Source organism: Lycorma delicatula, chromosome 9 (assembly GCF_047948215.1).
Source record: "Lycorma delicatula isolate Av1 chromosome 9, ASM4794821v1, whole genome shotgun sequence".
Taxonomy (NCBI): Eukaryota; Metazoa; Arthropoda; class Insecta; order Hemiptera; family Fulgoridae; genus Lycorma; species Lycorma delicatula.
In genome coordinates, this window is record NC_134463.1 from 26,308,563 (window position 1) to 26,332,204 (window position 23,642).

Genomic DNA, 23,642 nt, shown 5'->3' on the forward strand with positions numbered 1-23,642 from the left:
AATAACCAATGCTGGGAAAATATTACAGCTTTGTTGTCGGCTTTTTTATGTATCATTACTGTAAATAATTATCTAAGGGTGAATATTCGATAATGAAGTATAACAAAATATAATCGTTTTCACTGTTTTAGGAATAATTCTGACAAGTTTTGGGAAATTACAAATAGCCAGAACATATAAAAGAATCTGTGTTAAGTTTACATGTAGGTATGAATTCAGCCTATGGAACTTTAATACATATATTCTTGTGGAAAAGCTGTAGAACTTTAACGTAACGCGGCTAAAGCCGCGTTCCGGAAAGATCCTACAACTGTGAGGTTGTTTCTGATACACGGCTTACACACACAACTTAATTTAAAATGTTTGTCATTTTATTGAAATATATTTTTCGTTTATTTAATTCAATGATTCTAACTAAAGCGCGGGCGCACTAACTAAACTGATCACTAGTCGGCACTAAATAATCTAATGTAATTTTAAAACTTGAGCACAAATAATTGTTTTTTTTTTTTTTTTTAGAAAACAATTCGCTTGTACGGTCGTCAGACTGGTGTAGCCGCGAGGCTTAAAGCACTAGGTACCGAGTAAACCAGACGAGTTATTTTTTTACAATTTAAATATTTATTATTCATTTATTTAATTTTACCGCTCACCTCTGATGTCACAACATAGCAGTAGTTTAGATAATATCGAGATACTGACCTTGCTCTACAGTCTCACCTTCTTAACCTTTTAAGTTGAAAATTTAATGGCATCAATGCCCCATACATATAGAAGTAATCTCACGAAATTTTGTTCAAAATCAGTTCAGTAGTTCTGAAGATATAAGATGATTTAAAGGCGAACATTGAACACATACACACAAGTACATACGAATATTAACATCCGGTAAATTTCCATCCGGCTTTTTTGGGTTCCTTAGGTGTCAAAATGTCAAGATCGAATGAAAACCATATATGCCCAAATTGGACCGATTACAATATTTTTCCTTTTGAGCTATAGTCCTACTATAAAGCTATCTAGACGGGAAAGTAAAAATTAAAAGTAATATTAGAGGATCACTAAATTAATAGAGAATATATGGCCATCTTCCAGAAGAAATTTCATGACAATCCTGTACATTGTTTTGGAGTTCCAGAATTAAGGCTAATATAAAATGGAAAACTAAATCAGCCAAAGAATATCAATGTTATACAGAAGATGATCGGCTTCATACAAACGAAAGTCAACAATATACACAAAAATTGCTCACAGACGGCTTGATCTTAATCTTTAAATTGGGCATAAAAATTATTAATTATTATTTTTATAATACATTTGTATTTAGAAAATAAAGGACTAATATTTCATACGAACAAAATTGTTAAAACGGAAGTTTAAACGAGTACTGAATGGATACATATCATAAATTTAAAGATGAAATATCGAATTCTGTATGGATGTACCGTAAAATGTATGTGTATAGAATAAATACGTACAAGTAAGACGAATTTATAATTTCATTTCGTTTTAAATTCTTTTTCAAGTTACATGATACGCATAACCTTGAATCGGATGTGTCCACAAGAGAACGGTTTATTAATAACAATAAAACAGTTGAATAATATATATATATATATATATATATATATATATATATATATATATAAAAGTAATAAATAAATAAATAATATCCTGCACCTAAACGACAATTGAAAAAGAAATCATTCATCCATGTTCTTAACAATAATAATGTTATGTACAAAATATTGAGCGAGTTAGCCTCTACCTTTTTATAAAGTAAACGATGCGATGCATTTTTTATTTGTTCATCCATGAACTACTGAAACCGTTATATATTTTATACAAAAATCCGTTAAATTAAAAAAAAAAAATTACATCTATATATATTATACAGAGTACATAGATGAATTGACATTTTTATTTAAACAACGTATATATTTATGAAGTTCAATATTTCGTTATTTTTTTATATTTTTTTTTTACTTTGAAAATTGGCAAAAACTATAACAAGTTTCATTTTCAAGAACGTTTACGAAAAAACTCAACATAAATTTCTTCTCGTCAAGTTAAAAAAAAAAAACAAAAGCTTAAATATTATAAATTGGAATACAAGGAAACGCTCAAAAACTGTTTACAAAAAAATTTTACTTAAAAATCAAAAATAGATGGTAATTTCAAATTTTTAACAATCATATTGATATACATTCCTTAAATAATATAAATTAATAAAAATAAATGAATTCAGTTTAGGTAGAGCTGAATTCAATAGTTTTAATGGAGAAACCATTTTCACAGTAAAACAGAGACATTTTAGTAAATGTAGTAAAAAAAAAGCTTATTTTAAAATGGTAGAGAATCTGGATAAAAAAAAAATTAAAAATGCTGCCAACCGTATAGCAAAAAATTCAAATATTATGTAATTTTTAAATCGAAACTTTAAAATTTTTGTAATCACAAATAGGAAAGCGCTCTTTGAACTCATAAACGTTAAAAATAAAATTAAATCCGTCCAAAAAAGCTGCGTCGCGTAGCCGCGTAAAACTGCAGATTACGTAGGGAAAAATAAAAAAAATATATTGAAATTAGAATTATAGGGCACATTTTTATTATATAAATGCAGAAAACCAATGAAATTGGTTTACGTCTAATAAATTTTAAAAAGATCACAAAGTAATTTTATGCGACTAATGTCTTAAAAAATATGTTCATAAATAGGGATTAAGACTGTTAGAAGATTTACTTTATATTTTCTACTTTAATCCTCTATCTGGTAATGGGACGGGGGACAAAAAGAAAAAAGTACCTTGTAAGATGCGGTTTATATGATGTATAACTGAATGAAGCTTGGCACAAACAAACTTTAAAATTTGGGCATATAAAGTCGAAAACCTTTGAAATTATCGTCGATGAACAGAATCACAAGCATGGATTGAATCACAATCATCTGTTTGATTGTTTTAAGATTCCTGCTATCTCTATATTTTTACAGATGTTTATCTTATCCAATCTAATATACTATACGTGCGTAATCACCAGGTTGTATATTCTAGGTTCAACGATTTCAAACTAATCTTACCTTTCAATTCGAAGTGGCTAAAAAGATAAGTTATTGGTACTCTTTTATTTCATAAAAACTATTAGAAATAATAATAGTTTTATATAAGAATACTGTTAATTTGATAATTAATATTTAATCGATAATTAACTATTTAATTTTTCATATACTTCAGTAAATACTGAAGTAATCCTGTATATAATTTAGAATAGCTCTTGATTTCTAATTATTATTACTAATATTCACACTATATTTTTGTTAATTTTTTATTTTTTTATTTTTTGTCTGTTTATTTGTAGAGCAGAAAAATCACAAAAATTATTATCACACCTGTACATAAAAAGTACAGAATACAGTGATATAATGAATAGAGACCAAACGAAAACGGTACACTTTTAGAATATAAAACAGAATCCGAAACCCTAAAATTATTCCGAGGCACACACGAAAAATACAAATATAACAGAAAAAAAAAGAAGTGAAGTTTTAAATAAAAATAAAAAGAACTGTAAAGAAAAGATACGAATAAGAATGCAATTTTTTCTTGGGGGGTGGGGGCGAAAAACACTTTGCCGTTATCATCGCCTGGAACAAACATAATACAATAGTACAAAAAATCTATATTTATTTCCATAATTATTAAATAGTCGAATACACATGCACAGCCTTAAGAAACAACAAGATGATTCGATAACATCATCATATTGTTTCCTAGAATATCTTGAATGTTATCTCCTTATTTATTTACCGCATAACATAATAAGAATGTAAAACGCCATTTATAATTTATTATTCAAATTTAAATAATTTACTCCCGAAATACAAAAGAAACCTTTATTACCTTAACCAGGTCCCATTAAGAATTTTTGTGTTAGACCCTGAACGATATAGGTTTATTATCGCTCATATACAAATAAAACTTAGATTCCAGATTATACGGCAATTAGAAGATTAATTATTTTGCCAAAAAAGAAAATATCTTAGCCAAAATACAAAAAAAAGAAACATTAAGGAGTAGGTGATGGTAAAACAACCCGTACTGGAAACGAAAAAATATGTTAGAAAAGGGATAAAAAATTAATTATTTATAACTTGCAAACGAAAGTATTTTAACATACGAGTAGGGGAGTACGTACAAAAATAAATTAAACTTAAGAATTATTATATAAAAATTAGGACAATTCCAATAATTCTGGAGAGATGGATTCCAGATGTTGAACGGGTCAAGAGATCTAAACAGAGAAAAAGGTTTATAAAAAAATAAAGGATTTTGTAATAAAACAAACAAAATTAATGAGATAAACAGTAAAATAAAGATGTTATCTCTTCTTCTAGGTGGAGTTTCCGTTATAAAGGTTGGCAAACGTGATCACTATCTTTACTTTAGATACTACTGTTTTAAACGTAATGAAAGCGCATTTAAACTGATATCTGAAGTTTCTAAACCAGGACATTCTTCTTTTCTCGACATTTCTTCTTCCCTGAATTTTCCCTTTAATTACGAGCTTCGTATTTCTCAGAGTACATAATTTGGCCTAAACACTGCAACATCATTCTCTTTACTTCGTTTATTATTTCTTTATCTTTATTTCCTACCGTTCTTAAAATCTCTACGACTGTAATGATTCTGTCCGTCCAGTATAATTACAAAGGATTTCGACTTGATATGCCCAAATTTTAAAGTTCGTTTATGCCAAGCTTCATTCAGTTCCTTCCTTGTTTTAAGAAAAAATGGATTGCGCCATACTGAATTTTGTACTAATCTTTCTTTATTATGGAACTTTTTTATGATTGTGCCTAAATACGGGTATATTTTCATTTTTTTTTCAACTCTCTCCATCTTTCAAATTAATAACGTGATATTTCAACTTAGTTTAAGTGATAATATTATTTTATTCCTGGACTTAACGATTTTAAATATGTATTTTATGAAGATATTATAAATAAACTAATTTAGTTTGACAATTTATTTTTAAATCTTTACTTATTTGGTATGACATACAGATACAGATAAATAGAAAAGTTTAGATTTTAAACAAAATGAAGAAAAAAAACGTTAATCTAATATTATCGACTAAACTGATATATATGGTATGTATCTCCTTCCCCACCGTGACCATTATAACCGTCTGCACTTCCACTATTAGTAGTTGAACCCGTCAAGTGGAACTTGCAATGGGTCCGCATGATCAAGAGAGCATAACCTACGTAAACCTCATGTTTGCCGAGCACTTTTAACTTAAACCACTATCTTTTTACTATGAAGACGAGCGACGATAAAAATTTTATGAATCTTTTAACTGTAAATAAACATATATCGGATTACTAAGAAGCGTAAAATATTAAAATAATTATAAAGTAGTATTAATATTATCAACTGATATTTAGATAGGATATAATATTTATTTTATAAGCTTTTTCTTGTTAACATGAAAACATTTGAACCATAATAAGAAATATGAAGAATTTACCGAATGATATCTCAGCTGGACGCTTGTTTCTTTGTAATAAAGGATACATTAAATGTATTTTTCGTAACTGTTTTCTCATTAGTGTTAAGTCCTTATCTTAGATTGCAAAAAAAGCTAAAATATCCACAAATATAATCTCAGGTGTTCGACTGGTATATAATATGAGATAAAAAGTAATAAACTTTTTTCATCCAGACGATTTACTTTTTATATTGTTATATAAAGAATTAATGGAAAAAAATTCGATTCTGCGGGAGCTAATTTTGCAATCTGCTAGAGAAGCCTCACATATTTTTCTTTTAGGTAGATTTTATAAGAAATCTACCTATTGTAATAGATACCGTGATTCGACGTCCGGAAAATTTCAACATATCTTCGCGTTTCACATCCCCAGACCCCAAAACCACCGTTAGCTCAAAAGTTTATATATATATATATATATATGTATTTTTTTTTTTCACTTTCTTGTGGACACGGTAACTGCCGTAATTTTGCGCCAATCACTTTCAAATTGTTTCTTAAAAATAACTCGTTCCAAAATCTCGGTCGAGTTCTTTAACGGTCAAAATCGGACCACAGAGTGGAAATGGGAAGGGGGCTTTTTAGAAAAAACAAAATATCGCTATAACTTTCTTATTGAGTAAAACATCAAATTTGTTTAAAGTTCCTACTATTCTTTGGATAAGGGCCTAAAACTTACCTAAGTAAAATTTTGTTATATCAGCAACCATTGGCCCAGGGGGTGGAAAAAATGGGATTTTGAAGAAAAAAAAGAATCACACCTCCCTTAATAGGCACAGTATTGATTCGGTTTAAAGTGGTCGTTAGTCCTCTAAAAATTACCTAAAACTTTTTTTTGGAACAATTTTTGATATGACAAACTCTTTACGGCAAGAGATGGCCAAAATGTTGCTGGAACTGTAAGAAGATGGGGCTTGTAGTATGCTAAACACGTTTAACTTTTTTTACATGCAACCATTGTTTTATTGAGTAAATTTGAAGTTTTTCTTAACTTTAAGGAGAAGATATTTTTTATCCCCTACTTAGTACAAGTAAAATCTACCTCCGCCTTCCGGCTTGCCGAAAGTTATTTTTTAATACTAAAAAAACAGACAAAATAAAGAAATAAGCTATCAGCATATCAGGGCGAACTTGTGCCCGTTTCTTTTATTCGTTTTAAATTATAAATGTTTGATTTGCTGACATAATTAAACAAAAAACTGTTCTAAATACTGCAATGTTTATTTATTTTTTTAAAAAGATGTGCTAATTTATAATCGCTCTCTCTCTCTCTCTCTAATATATATTTGTTTATAACAAACATTAGTGAATGTTTTAGAAATATGCATTTTTTATTCTTAAGGTTAATAAGTAATAAATAAAAAATTAAAATAAAATAATTTGATTTGAATGCTATCAGTGACATCCTGTTCTGATTTATGTTCTGAATTTCTAATGCGGTACTCCAACATTTTAATAGATTAATAATAATTTCCATTAACAATACAGATGGCAGATATGAAATAATAATAAATTAGATATTACTCTATGTTAGAAAAATATACATATACAAAGGCTAAAAATTAATTCTCTTTATTTACGTAATTTATTAGGAAGGTTAAGAAAAAATAGATCCGAAATTAAGTTCTACGTAAGCACCTCTGGGCCAGATTTAAAGGACGAACCAGCTGATAGATCATTACCTTTTAGAAGTCACCACCAATAAAATTATACCGTTTTACAGATGACTTTTAAAGCAATTCAGAATTTCAGAATGGAGTAACAGAATTTACCTAAACAAAAAATATCTAATTATTAAATTAAAAACAATTCTCAAATGATAACAGTCAGTACAGGTTATTAATTTCTGATTAACACTCAAACAATAAAAAGCCGCACTGTTTTAAAATATAAAAAACCCTTTATAGAAAAGCTACAAATTGTACAAATGACAAAAAGATTTTCAAATATAGTACACAATTTTAAAATTTGTCAGGAGGTTGTATGTTTATTCAGGAAAGAAGCTTCGCATAACCGAACTACTCTACATTGATCAAGTCAAAAATATATTAAATATTTCTTAAAATAGAGGGCTCAGGCATCTTCGTATAAAATTTACGCCCGTCCGTAGAGATTGGGTGTTATGCGGATCTATCCAACGGAACAATTCAGTCAGTTCTCCATCGAAAAATAATAATTTTTATAGCAAACAATAATACTCTTTATTTCGTGTTGTAACAAAATGTCACGGCCGTTATTAGGAATTGAATCATAAATTAAATGAATAAAAAAAAAAGCAAACAATGCTTTCTAAATCCAAATCGGCCGACTATTCAAAATAAAAAGTAATTACTAGCAATCCTATATATAGATATATTTTTAAATATTAAACCTTAATAAATAAATGCAGCATATCAATTCTAATAAAAAGAAAATAATGCAACAATAACTTCATACAAATAAGTAAAATAACAATGATAATTATGACGTAATAATTTCGAAGAAAAATTGTAAATGAAAAATAATAATTACTAGTAAATATAGAATAGAGTTTTATGCAAATATTCCTTTTAAGAATATAAACTTATAATTATTTTTTAGTTTATTCAGCATCAATTGTTATCAGTAATAATGTACTGTTAAATCATCGATATTATTAACATTCATATTTTTGATAGAAAAGCATGAGAATTGTGCATTTAGAATTTGCAAACTAAGCTACGCGTTGTCGCTTAAAGGAAAAATAATAATCGACCGGTTAAAGAAGGCCTAGAGGTTTGTTTCACGTTTTGTGGCGTTGCTAGTAACATGCTTCCATTGTTCTTTTTTTCTTTTTAACAATAGAAACCTGAGTACCACTCATGTCTCGGATGACTGCCTTAAAATTCTATCTACCTTGTTTATAATTACATTACACGTTAAGAAAGTTAAGTTAGCAGGAAAAAAAAGATAATTATTTAAAGTAATATTTAAATAAACTAACTGCTGTGTAAATAAAAATAAAACGAGGAAATCATTAAAATCACGTGTCATAAAACCTTAAGCTAATTTTAAGCTAGAATAGCGTTAATAATATGACTTCTTAAAGGCTGTTTATAAGGAAATTTAAACTAACCACAATTTAAAACTGTAGAAATCTTTTTTTCTTACGAAAATATTTTTTTTCTTTTTTTTTGGGCGAAAAACGCTTTCGCTTTATCATCGCTTGGACACGATATATTTGGGGTAGATAAATAGATGTTAACAATTAAAAATTAATGAAAGTAAAAGTGCTCAAACGAATATGTTATTTTATTTTTTAATTATTCTCTAACGTCATAAAATGTAATTAAATCATGAAGAATCCACACCAAGGATTTTTAATATTATAAAACATTTATAATTAGTTAAAGATGTAAATAAAACGATAAAAAACAATTAAATATCATTCTAATATATTTATTAAGGCTAATATAAAATAATCGATTCATTTCAATTTTATTCATTATAAATTAAAAACCAGTTAAAATGAAAATAAAAAATAAGTAATCGAACATTTGTTATAGTTTTATTTTACTATAAAGAACCTTCTAGAGAAGCTACATTTTATATTAAAAAAAAGTCTACAAATGTAACAAAAAATTAGGAAAGATTGCTTTAAATATAACTTTACAAATAAATAAGTACTAAAAAAAACAAAGGTTTTTTGTTTTGTTTTTTGAAACAATGCAGTTGTAATTAATTAAACAAATTTATTTTCGGAATTTTCACTCGAACATTCTATTTTCCAACAGAAAAGCCTGTTAAAAATCTGATATATCGATATCTGATATATGTTAAGTAGAAGTGAAATGTAATGTTTTATTCAATAAAGAAAGTTACAGATATGAACTCTAGTTATGTGTAATGAAATCCTTGCTGGGATAAGTGAGATATCAGATTTTGAGGTATACATTCAATACGAGGTATATCATTATAATGATATGACATATCATGATATTATGTGGCATATCATTCAATCTCAACGTAAAAAAAAAAAAAAAAAAAAAAAACAATTCATCAGGCTGCAAGGACAACGTTTGATCTAAGTAGAAATTGTAGGAACTTCAAAAATATAGCTGATTTCAAATTGATATAAAATAGTATTTCTTGTGACTTTTAAGGATGTAAAGCATCTGAGATTCAAGCTACATCAGTCAGAATTGCTTTCTTTGAGAGTAATTTCGCTCATATATAACCAGTACAAACGGTAAACATAGTACATATGACAGATGTAGGATATAATTTTTCACTGCTGTCGGCTTAGCATTATGATATTTAACCTTACAATGAGGTCAGTGGATGAAGCCAATGAGAAACAACCTCATGATTCATGTTTCTCAAATTAACAGATCACTGATGTTTGTAATTACTGAAAATTTCGCTTCTGGGAATAACTTGTGACTGGTTTCAAGTCGCATTTAACTATTATGGTAATGATATGACATATTATGGCATATATACGACTATATGCAATAGTCCAGGAAGTATCTGTTTTGGGTTGGACTTTTTCTATATGATCGTAAATTTTTGCTTTAATGCCTCCGGAAAATCATCAGAAATGATTAATTCATTACACGTCAGTTGAAATAGGTGTGCTTAAATTTTTATTAAACAAATTATAAAAAATTCGCAAAAATATCCATTTTTTTCTCCTATTACCGTAGACTGTTCATTTTAAAGAAAATATCGAGAGAGAGAAAGTTTTGGGTATTAAATTTTACACACAATATCATCGGTTGCAAATCGATAAATACGTTATTATTGATGCAAAAATAGGTCGTATAGAAAAAGTCCAAATATACCCATTTTAAAACAGATTCCGCCTGGACTACAATGAAAAATACTGAAAACTATTTTCCTTGTTAATTTATATAACATTTTTATAAGTTTCTTATGCGGATTTATTAATTTATTACAATTTTGACATGAATAAATATAAAACTTCCTAACCTATTCGTACTGACTTGTGCGAATTACACATGGAGAGATCGATACAGAGAATATTTAAAAAATTATTCAGTAAATCAAGGTATTCATCACAAACGACGCGATTTATGGTTAATTTATCGATTATGGTTAATCATAGTATTAACCATAAATCGCGTCGTTTGTTTTATAATAGAAGACGTATTTATTATAACAATTTTTTCAGGAGTTTATACGGTGTTATAATATATTTCTGTTTGTTGGAATTTCATGGTATATTCAAAGGATTTTAGGAATTTCTTGGTATACTATCATGAAATTTCTAAAATCCTTTCAAAATTATAACAATTGATTGGTTGATATGTTTTTCTATTTTATGTTTAGGGTCTCTCTCGAAAGATAATGTTACATATTTTCATACATACATCTTTTCTCTTTTTCTTTATTATATCCTAATTTGTCCGTTATTCAAGTTTGTAATTTGTTTTTTTTTTCAAATTTTAAACCTTTTATAATTTCATTTCATTTTCTTTTTTTTTAATTTTGTTTGCGTAGTTGATTTATTTATTGTTAAAATATGTATTTAATTTATTATTAAAAAGTTATTTATTTTTTCTTTTATCTTTAATTACGATAATGGATGAAATTTATTTATATGCAATTTTATAAATGAAGTTATTTTTACTTAAGTAGATCAAATTATGGTATATTAAAGATTAATTAAATAAAATAAATAAATGTATTATGTGTGACCTTTAAATGTTAGTGAACGGAAATAATGAAGAAAAAGGGTTTCTCCGTATTTAAACAGAAAGAAACCGAAACTGTACAAGAATAGTTATTATGGTACAGTATTCCTTATTCTCAGACTGACAGGCAACGTAATTGACACGGATTACTTCTTAGCTAGACATAAACCACTTTGAAATGTAAATTGTATACCTAATTTTTTTTTCACAACAAAAACAATACATTATTTTGCAAACATGACCCAAAATGTAATGAACCATTTTAGAAAGTAACTTCCTATAAATTTAAGAACAATAAATGTAAACTTTCTTTTCAACAATTTAAACGTAAAAATAAAAATAAAAATCTGAGTTTAAAAATATGGAAACAATTTAATTACGGTAGAATTGTAAATTAAATTAAAGCTACAATATTTTTAGGGCAATGTGAGGCTAGTAAATTTAAAATGACTACTGTGTAAATGTCTGAGTTTTATGGTCTTGTATTCACATCAAAATAATGTTGTTTGTCTATATACCAATAAAACTATAGCCTTAATGAATTTTTTTTTGAAAAGTAACAGAATTGTAAAAAAATTACAATTTATAATATAAAATTTAAATTCATAAAAAAAATTATGATTATGTCAACAGAAATTCCAACGTTTAAAAGAGAAAAATAAAACCAAAGATCTACGGTTAAAATATTATCCAGTTACAGACTACTAAAAACTAGTTTTTAAATTTCTTAAGGTAATTCAACTACACAACAATTGATTAAATGAAATTAAAATAAAATAGAAAAGGATTAATTATTCATTTTAATTGAGTTGTTTTTTTCTTAAATGACAAATCATTTATTAACATTGAATTAAAAATTTATTTCACATATCATTTCACCAGAACGTATTAATTAAATTCAAAGATTAATAATAATAAAATAACTATTATAATTTAGGAACCACTTTAACTTAATATGTTCATTTCAAAAGGATCCAATTTAAACCGGAATTTATATTTTAATAATTACATTATAAATATTTCCTAGAATACATTATAATTACGATATACGTTAAAAAAATACAATATACCTGTACATAGTTGTCATTAACAAAATAATAGGGGTTTTCCGAAAAAAAGAATTAGGTTATATCTGTAAGAGTTCAAATCTTAGTGTAAAATTGGGTAGTCTCCTCCAATGCGATACGCCGTTCCATACTGGAAGATAATTTTCATCCAAAAAAAAAAAAAACGGCGGTAAACCGCAAAAATAATTTACAATAAATTATGGGTCCCTCAAGTATGTTGTACATTAAGTTTAACAATTTCACACCACGGTTTAAATTGAAAAAAAAGAATTAATTTTTTAGATAACTAATAAATTTATAATTTTCTGTAAAAATGAAAAATAAAAGATTAAAAAGTAATCCTTCAAATTCTATAAATATCGTCTAATGTTTATTATCATTACTAGAAGGAAGATGAATTTACAAAGAGGATAGATAAATTGCATATAACCTAATAAATTGTCATGGTCGGTACTCCAATATCGGCTTACATTTTACCATGTAGATCGATAATTTTTTAATAATTAAACAAAAAAAGATGAAGATTAACGAAAAAAGGGTGGAGATCTTAAGAGTCTAAGTAAGAAATAAAATACTTCACATAGAAGAACCGTTTAAACCGTTATCAAAATTCTGACGTTTTAACTTTTATTAATCCCCCTAATAGATTTTCTATTAGAAAACTGAAGAAATAACTATTTAACTAATATATCAGATTTTAAAGAGAGACAGTATAAAAATACAGAAGAATAAAATTTTGTTCAACTATTTCCATAATTCTGGCAATTAATAAATTATGAACATAAATTTTATATGTAATTTTTCACATGCTAGATCATATTTTTTTTTTGGAAAAAGTAAAAATCATTAACAGATATAAAATTTTTCGACTGAACGGTTCGGCAAGATTTTTTTTAGAAAAAAAAAATAATTATAATGATAGACCAAAACACAATAAATTTACTGGACAATTGGAATTAATTAATGCACCGCGTTAATATAAAGATTTAAAAATATTCCTATCAAAATAGAGCTGATTACATTCCGGTTACGTACATAATATATTAAAAATGTTGATTTGTCTATTAATTTTAATTGTTATTTTTAAAAAAAGTGTACTCGTATATGTGAACAAATTACTTGCTAGTTAAATTCTGAGCATATTTTGTACTTTACTAAAACCACAGTTGAAAATTATGAATTTCTAAAATAACGTTTATTAATAGAAATATTATTGGATTAAGAAATGGTGTGGTCGCTGACACTGAGGATCGTCAGGAATAGACGCATGCTTGAGTGCGTGAAGAGGAGGATTTTTCTCCGCATAGTATCTGCGTACTCTTCTGTGTCTCCACTGAGGCGGTGCTGCTATTGCGGGGTTCCCCCCCATTTCAGCAGCTTGCCCCATGCGGACCGGGCTTCTCCAAGGAGCTACTAAGGCTGAGATGCAAGATCAAATGTTCCAAGCTTGCCAGGCTCGTTGCGATCGCTCCTTCACCGGGCGGTGGACTCACCGCCTGATTCGGCAGGTGAAGCCATGGGTCAGCCGTAGGTTTGGCGAGGTCTCCTATTGGTTGACCCAGTTCCTGTCCGGCCACAACGTGTTCCGGGTATATTTGAATGCAAGACAGCGGGCTGATGATCCCTTTTGTTTATCCTGCGGGAAGCTCGACACTCCAGAGCACGTCGTGTTAGCCTGTCGGACCTGGAACAGGGAGCGCTTGTAATGCGAGTTGATTACTGGGCCACTTATGAGAGCATCGTGGGCCGTATGTTGGCGAATGTGATATAATTCTGTGCTATATCTGATTTTATCACTCGGGTCCTTCAACAGAAGGATAGGACTGCTGGGGTAACGAGAGGATGAGGGACAGCTCCCTGCTGAGCTGCTACTCGTTTGTGCATACACAGATGGGTAGCAGTGATAAGCCACGGGTATCCTCTCGTCCTCTTGTAGAAAAGACCGTGGTCTCGGCAAGAATATTTTTTTGGGTGTTCTCGTTTGAGTCAAACAAGGCATAAAGACCGAGTCCCGGGTCCTAAGGTGAGGGAACAGGAACGACATAGTCGGACCTGGGAATCCTATTCTGGGAGTTACAGGCGGGCATTAATAGCTAAGATCCAGCCGGCCTGTTAGAGTAAAAGGACATTCCCCCGGATTGTGTTATGCTTTACTGTGGAATCCGATTCGGAGGAGAGGGAAAAAGATTCTGTTAAGTATAAAATTTGTGTACTGCAAAGGTGGAAAAGTAATTAAGGAAGTGTTATATGAAAGTAACTAATGGACTAACCGAAAGATAAGCAAAACTTTTATATCAAATAAATAAATAAATAGATATATAAAAATAAATATTTAAACAATTTTTTTTAAAAATGATAGTCGTTTTTTACATTTTTCTCCCTATATAAGATAACTTATCAAATTTGTATATTAGACGACCACTTCCTCCAAGATTATCCAAGTAAGTTTCACAACAAACAACTGTTTATAAAACATTCATAAAATTACAAGTAATACCCGATAAACGAGTATTCTAAGAGTTTTATTTGTAAAATTACATGTTAAATACGAAAAAGGAATTTAAATCATTCTATAAATGGAACACCTATACATGGATGCACTTTAGAGATTCCTGAATAAAGTACTGTAAATTCACTTATAAAAAAAGGAATAAAACATAATATGTAAAAATAATAATAATAATAATAATAAACCGAGTCGAATCTAATGAAAATTATCGATACAAAATAATAGAACGAATTTAAACCGAAGACGTAGCTGATTAGACCTATAATTTCGTGAGAAAAAAATTTGCGAATTTAAGAATCAAATTGAAATGACGATGATGGTGGTGAAAATTTTCTACTAACAATATCTATTCGCATTAGTTGATACGCTGTCCATAATCAATATTTTATGGACCATTGAATATACTGTCGATATAAGCTAACCACTATGAAAAAAAAAGGGAACGTTTTAAAACTTCTCACGGGTATTATTTTATGAGTAATGAGCTTTTCTATTTTATTATGATTATTTATTTATAAAATACAGCGTTAAATAATAATTTATAGTTGTGTCTACTAATAAGCAATAAGAAAAAAATTAAGGTATCTGATGAAAACTGTATGTAGGTTACACAATATTTTTCATACAGCCCCAATTATCGTTTTTGTGAGTAATAAATTATAAGTTTTAAAATTTAAAAAAATATCAGCAATAGCGTATAAAATACGTTTCCTACTTGCCTACTCCAAGATAAACATTAAGTATTTTAAACATACAACCAAATAATACATTTTTCTTACTAAACTACACCCAACAGAGAGTTCGCTATTCACTTTTAATTATATTTCATCTTGATAACCAAACAACATTATACAAGTATTATCTAGGTAAGGGTGAATAAGGTAAGGGTGACTTAATGCAACGTTTGCCAACTACAACCCTATTTTCCTTAATTTTATTTTAATTTTAAATTACGATATATATAAAAGTAAATAAAATCAACGAAAATTTTTAAAGTTTTTTTTAATATTAATCTCCATAAAATATTCATATAACTTCACTCACTTGAATGACAAAAAAATCATGGTATTTATCATGCACCCACCGAGCTAGCCTAGTGGTTAACTCGTCATAAATCAGTTATTTAACAGATGATTTTCGAAGTCGAAGGTTCTAAGATTCAAATCCTAATAAAGGTTAGTTGCTTTTTTACGGATTTGAATACAAGACAGTGGATACCGGTGTATTTTAGTGGTTAGGGTTCAATTAAACACACGTCTCAGGAATGGTTGTCCAAGGTCTGTACAAGACTACACCTGTTTTACATGTCATACATATCATCGTCATCTCACTGAGCCGTCGGGGAGGGGGGATTTATTGTTCACTAGATGAACAGATTGCAACGTAAACAATCTGAAAATAAAATAAAAAAATATTTAATCATATAAGCTCGAAGTTTGTACATGGGAGTATGAAATGGAAATTTTGAAGCGAATGAAAAATGTCACACCAGACCGGGATCTCAGGATGAAAGGCCAAGACGCTACCACTCCGCCTCGGAGATCGGCAATTTTCATTTAATAATTACCCTCCACAAAAGTAGTTACTAATATTTGAATAACTTCGACAAAAAATTGAAATTTCTTCAATTTTTTTTGGGGGGGGAGGGCGAAAAACGGTTTCGCGTTATCATCGACCGGATCAAAAATTAACAAAAAGTCCCTTCTCCATATTAAAATAATAAAATAAGTTTAAAACAAAGATGAAAAATTAAATAGTAATAGAATTAAAACTAAAAAAATAAAAGAACGTTACCATTAGAATAAGATATGTAACAAGAATAGCGAAATAAAATCAAAATTTATGGTTGGTTATCATTAAATCTTATGAAGTATATCGATTCTTCTCTGAAGTAACAATTAACCGGTCTAGTACATTTTTAAAAAACCCACTGAGTTGGTCTAGTGGTGAACGCGTCTTCCCAAATCAGCTGATTTGAAAGTCGAGAGTTCCAGCATTCAAGTCCTAGTAAACTCAATTATTTTTACACGGATATGAATACAAGATCGTGGATACTGGTGTTCTTTGGTGGTTCGGTTTCAATTAAACACACACCTTAAGAATGGTCAAACTGAGACTGTACAAGACTACACTTCATTTACCCTCATACATATCATCCTCTAAAGTATTATCTGAAAGGTAATTACCGGAGGCTAAACGGGAAAAACAAAAAAAGAGTACATTTTTATTATTTCCTAGGATGCAACGAATGTCCTGCCGTAATTTAAATTTGCGATGTAAGGCCGTTTAACATATGCAGTCCACAGGGATGTGGCGCACAGTCAAGCGGCAGTCATATCGTGGTGCGTTTGATGTCTATTGGTGTATAACTGATGTCTGCTGACATCAAGTAGTTATGTGTGCCGGCCTCTGTGGCGCGAGTGGTAACGTCTCGGCCTTACATCCGGCTGTCCCGGGTTCGAACCCCGTTTAGGCATGCAATTTTCATACGCTACTTGTCATTCATTTCATCCTCTGCAGCAATACCTAACAGTGGTTTCGGAGGTTAAAGAAAAAATAATATGCAGAGATGCTCTGGTATGTCCTATCGTATATCGTAATTTTTTTTAGAGTAATAAAAATTATTGAGAAAACAAAAAAAAAATTATTCTGATTACGTGATTGAGATAAAAAAGTTCTAAATAATAAAAAAAAAAATGCCTTTAATAAGACAAGATTTCAAATATCGTGTGGCTCTCTAGCATCGGGAGAAAAAGCAGATACAGGAATATGTTTGAGTTCGTTTACTCATAACTGTTGATGTGCTATTCAAAAGTAGCAAACAAAAAATACAAAAAAAAAAGAAAAAGTGATAAGTGATATAATCTGACATTTTATATTATTTTCATCTATCTGACTGGAATTTCCGTTTCTTACACTGTGGCTGAACAGAAAACCCAACCTTAGACCAATATGTTAAAGGTAACGCAAGGCCTTCTATAATATCTCTTTACTGAAATTTTTCAGTAAACACTTCTTTACAGAACTAAATTCAAGAATAAGTAATAGATAACTTTTGAAAACTGATCACTACCTACCCGAACAAGAAAAAATAGGCTTATGGCCAAAAAGATGAGAGTTAATCATGAAAAGACTTTTTCATGCAATAAAAAAACCCTTAGTAGGAAAAATTAATAAAATGCGATGCTGCTTTACACAATTCCCAGCCAATTATGTGTTGTTATCACTAGCAGGGCAGAACATAAATTACACTTCGGAAGTGTGGTGTAATGATTTTTAGCTGTTTCTAACTATATTCAACTCTGAGAATCCGGCAACCGAGAAAATATCTATTTCACTCCTCACTTTGCTTACACAGTCATAACTGTTATTTTCAATATTGACTTGTCATGTCGCCCACAATTGTTACGGCTACTAACCAACAAATACAAATCGAATAACAATGATTTCGTAAACAAATACTACATAGTAAGATATTTTTAATATTACAATTACGAAATTAAATCTACAATACCGTTGAGATTATCCATTATTGCATAATGGACAATATTTACCCTTAACAATTTCATCGCCTAACTCTTCACTCCTTCCCCTTGTTACAAATGTCATTATAATTGGGAAAGGAATGAATGACTGAATAAAAGGATATAAGCAGGGGAGGAAGTTAAAAGATATAGGTGTGTTAGAGCGTGTGCTAGTGCGCGTGCGTTGGCACGTGAGCAGCCCCTTCCGGTAGTTAAGGGGACTTCCCCTAAAACATCAAATTCAATACATGTTGGAGTGTAAAGCCAGGCTAGCAACATACAAAGTAGTTAAATAAAAAAAAATATTTCATTCGCAATACGTTACTTCTAAAAAAAAAAAAAAGAATGTAAAGCGTGTAACGTTTAAAGGGATTGCGTGTGCGTTACTCAAACTAAGCAAAACTATAAATGAATAAAATTTACACACCGGTGTTATGTTGCATCCAAAAGAATTTGTACAAATTGTAAAGACTTACCTCAAATTTCACATCAAAATTAAAAAGAACCGCACTAAACTAAGAGATAAATCATCCTTCAAGAAAATTCGTTCAAGCATTACGGATAAAAAAAAAGAAAAAGATTTTCAAATTTAATTTTGTCCATGATTACAGAAGATAATTTGATTTTTTTCTGTAGGCTTACTTCTTTGTTGCCGGTAATGATCTCGTACGAATCGATAAGTACGTTTAAGTAAAAATGACATCTCTTAAAAACTGATATATTGGTGTTTAATATTCATATTGAGGCGAACAATCAATTTTTTTCTGTGTCATCGGTAGAATTATGGCGTGAAATTACTACAGCCTATATCAATACAAAATTCACATCACGTTTACTGCGGTACTGGTGCTATGTTTAAAAATATAATTACACATACATTTCTTTGTGATTGTAGATTAAATGTTCGACATAAATAATTTTTTTGTCCTAAAAGTAGTTGCAGACTTTTCGAGTAAAAGTTCTTCGTTAAGATGCTTAAAAATACTTTATAGCTAAACTCTTTTTTCCAGTAAAACGTCAGTGGGAGAACCTTTTATTATCCAAAATATCGTTTACTGATGATAATAAAGAATGGAAAATATTCTATTGAACAGCGATTGCATTTTCATCCAAACATCATCATCAAATCAAATTTTATTATACGAGTAATAAGCAATATACAGGTTTACTATTATTCTCTGACGATGTGATATTGATTAAATTGCTATCATTTTATCACTATTACGCGACAAATAACAGCCAATCACAAAAACGTAAGTTCAACGAAAAACACAAACATACAAAAGAAAGAATACGCAAATAAAAGTACGTAAAACACTTATAAAAGAAAACATCTAATCTCTTAAAAAAACCTGCTAATTTCTGGGATAAAACTATTTTCATACGACAACTGAACGAAGATACAAATGCTATAATAGGTTAGATCAAAATAATGGAAGAAACAAAGTGATATGGTGGATCATAAAGCCCTTATTTAAAAGTTTTAACTTAAGATTTAAAAAAATGTTTTATCGAAGTTATCGATGTTGAAAATAGTACATATCAAAATTAGATGGGAAAGGAAATTCCCTTTTTTTTATTTATCAAAAAAAGGAGCCTGACTTAATACCCTACAAAATAAGTTCATTTTCTAAAAATGAAAACTTGATGTAAATTCTTCAAAATTTAATACAAAAACAAATCACAGAAAGTAATGACTTTTTAAAATTTGGACACTGAATAAAAAAATATGAACTCACATATTTTCCACTTAAGTAGACGACTTCTGATTAGCTTCATCAGTAATCTATTTAAGGCAATAATTGCTAATTAAAAAAATAATAAATCCAGTAATGAGTTCTTAAAATAACTATCACAGGAAAACTCAATATAACATGAAACTTGCTTTTACAAAAACAAAAAACTGTGCTTGTTATTTTAAACGAATAAAAAACAAATATAAAAGATTCAATCATAATTCTTAATAAAGGTACAAAAAGAAAATATATAATTTTAAATGATATGAAAGTCTGTCCTCTACATAATACCGTTGTCTATGTAGGATGAAGTAAAGTTACGAATAAAAAAGGTAGAAAAAAAATTATCCTCAATAAAATACTTCAAGGTAAAAGAAAAAGGAAAATAAAGAAACGTTATAAGACCAAAACTAAGAAGCTAAGCATAAACCAGGTTTTTTTTTTCAAAAGGCAAACAACTAGATTGATTACTATCACTTAAAAGGACACAGATATCAAAATGTAACTAAATTATAATGAAAATTTCCAGAAAATTGTAGAATAATAACGACAATGAAAAAAATAATAAACTTTTTTATGTACAATAAAAAGAAAATCAAACAAAAATGGTTGTAATCTATCAATCAGAAAATATTTTATTTAAATATAATATTTTTTGTCTATTTAATTCAATGATTCGAACTAAAGCGCGCGTGAATACCGTATTTCATTCCGCGAATGTGGCGGTACTAGCGGCCACATTAAATAATACTTTTTTATACATTAAATATTATTCATTTATTTAATTCTACCGCTCACTTTTAATGTCACAACATAGCAGAACACTAAACGCAGCTACGTCAGTGCTACCCTAACGCTCCTTGTGGTGAGAAGGAGTACTACTATTGAGGCAGTATATCCAATTAGCCGCTAGTGTATTTAGATCATTTTTTTGGAATGGGAGTGCGATTTTTTAAATTTTTTTGCAAATATTATTTATTCAAATATTATTTCTTAATTGTTAAAAAATGTGCCTACGAAAAATAAGACCTTAATTACGCGAAATCTCGACATGATAACCTTGCTATACAGGTGAACAGGTGATCTTGCTGTACAACCTCACCCCCTTCACCTTTTAAGTTGAAAATTTAATTGCATCAATGCCCCATATATAGAAGTAATCTGACAAAGTTTGGTCAAAATAGGTCCAGTAGTTCTGAAGATATAAGGGGTGCAAGACCTCACACACACACACACACACACAAGCATACATCTGGAAAATTTCCATTCGGTTTTTTGGGTTTCTTAGGTGTCAAGATCCGGTGAAAACCGGATTAAAATACTTTCTTTTCTAAAGCTATAGCTCTGCTATAACGCTAGACGGTAAAGTAAAATTTTTTTTTGTGAAGTCGTTATACAATTTACACGTTTAATTCTAATACAGCGTGCAGTAACTAAACCACGTACTTAGAAACGCTGTAAAACGTTTCATCAAAATAAATTTAATCTACGGTGGAGAAAATGGTAAAAGTAGCAAAATTGCAATGTACATAAAGGAGAGTCTATGCATCAAGATTTCTTTAATTATTATTTAAGAACGATTTCTTAATAAAATTATTTCAGCTCAAACTTAGGAAATCCCTTTTCGTTGATATCTTTGTACTTCAGACAATAATTAAAGAAGATTATTAACTACGCCCATCAAATAAAAAATTTTAAAATTCCTTACAAAATTTCCAACTTCAAAAGAGTAGAATCAATTAACACTGAGAATATTCTGTCAATAGATATGACGTATCACGTGTTAATCTGTCATAAGACTGATATTCATTATTTATTCTTAAGTTGTTGACGCGATAATTAGTCCGAACAGATTTAACTATTACCGAATAAATTCTAGTAGAGTAATGTAATAAATTTTATCCTTGTATATATGTTTGAATAAAAAACTACATTTAAGACTTTATCTATTACAATTTAAAATTCGTACAAGTACAATAAACAAAAAACGATAACAGAAATAAAATTAACATTACAATCAGACGATATATAAATATAAAGGACTATATATTTTACATGAGGGATGTAACTGAACGAAAATAAGTTGATGTCAGCTTGCTGAAAACAAATTTTTAATTTATAGATGAAAAATAAAAAAAGTTGAAAATTTTCTGGTTCTTTTATTAAGAAAATAAACCGACATAAAGTTTAAAATCAAGATATTAATTCCTACTTGTATTTATTTTAATTTCATAAGGCTAAAAGCAATTTGACAAGCATGAAACCATAATAATGAAACTGACCAGATGTCAACACTTAAACAAAAACAAAAAAAAAAAAAACAACTTCCATGTCGCTCCGCTACTTCTATTTATCTTAAATTCCCTCCTACAATTACGATAAAAATTATGCTAAATGATTTTCTGTATAATTTTCAGTATTACTTATATTGATACTTAAAAGATAAATCATTAAATTCAAAAAAATACGCGCAAATAAATTATTTTAAAACGTCAATGTATAAAATGTATATAAATAATAATGTAAATGTTCGTCTGTTCAAAATCTTAAATCTGAAAAAGTTCTTCACAGATTGCTTTGAAATTTTGACACAACGTTGCATTCAAATACGCGCGTGTTTTTATATACGTACAATTTATATACCTATGATGTCACACTAGTGACAGGTAAAAATATGTTTTAAAAAAAAAAAAACAGCGCTATCTGTTGGGACGTAAAAGCAACACACACTATAATAAATATTTTACGATTCCATTTCAGTGTTTCCGATATGTGTGTTCGCTATAGAATAAAAAACTACTGGACCGATTTACGCGCAAGGAAAAAGGGAGAAAGGGAATCGGAAAAGGGAAAATCGAAAAAGGTAAAAGGGAAGAAAAGGAAAATGGGAAAAATAAAAAGGGGAAAACGGAAAGGGGCGGGGAAAAGAGGAAAATAAAAGGAAGGTGTTACAAGAGAAAGAAAAAACAGGGAAAAGGGTGGAAAGGGGGAAATTAGTGATTGGGGAGGGGGAAAGGGAAAGAGACTATGGTAAAAATGAAAATGGGAAAAAGGAAAAAAGAGAAAGGGTAAAAAGGGAAAGGTTAAATTTTGTGAAGTTCCGTAATGTTCATTTTGTTAATGTTTTATTAAACTTTCAATTGTGTTCATTTAATCTATATATATATATTCTGCTAGTCAGGAGTAATAAAATCAGACGATACGAAAGATATCGTGTTGTAATAAAAAATCATTTTTGTAAATGAATAACATATGAGAAATCCACAACACATTTATACAGACAGATAATATACATTAAAAAATATAAATAATTACATACAATAAATATTCAAGATTCATTCAATTAAAATATAAAATTTAAAAATAACTTAAATTTTAGTTTAAACAAAATGTACTGGACTAGTTTTGTAAATAAAATGAATTTACCCTGTTTGACGGAGACGTATCTAACATTAAGAGCGGCTACAAACGATGCTTGTGGTAGAGAATCCTCCAATGTAAAGAGCTCATCTTTGGTTACAGTATTAGAGCGGCTTTTCAGCACTGCTTTTGAACCAATTGGAGCCAAATATCTGAAACAA

At 29.1% G+C, this 23,642-nt stretch overlaps 1 protein-coding gene across 2 annotated transcripts in view; it reads right to left on the reverse strand.

Moving 5' to 3' along the window:
* Nucleotides 1-23,642, reverse strand: part of sn (fascin domain-containing protein singed) — a 236,816-nt gene that overhangs the window by 109,962 nt on the left and 103,212 nt on the right. For both annotated transcript variants that reach the window (XM_075375947.1, XM_075375946.1), the window contains exon 4: nt 23,488-23,633. In XM_075375947.1, coding sequence (XP_075232062.1) covers nt 23,488-23,633 — 146 coding nt within the window. The remainder of the gene's footprint in view (nt 1-23,487; nt 23,634-23,642) is intronic.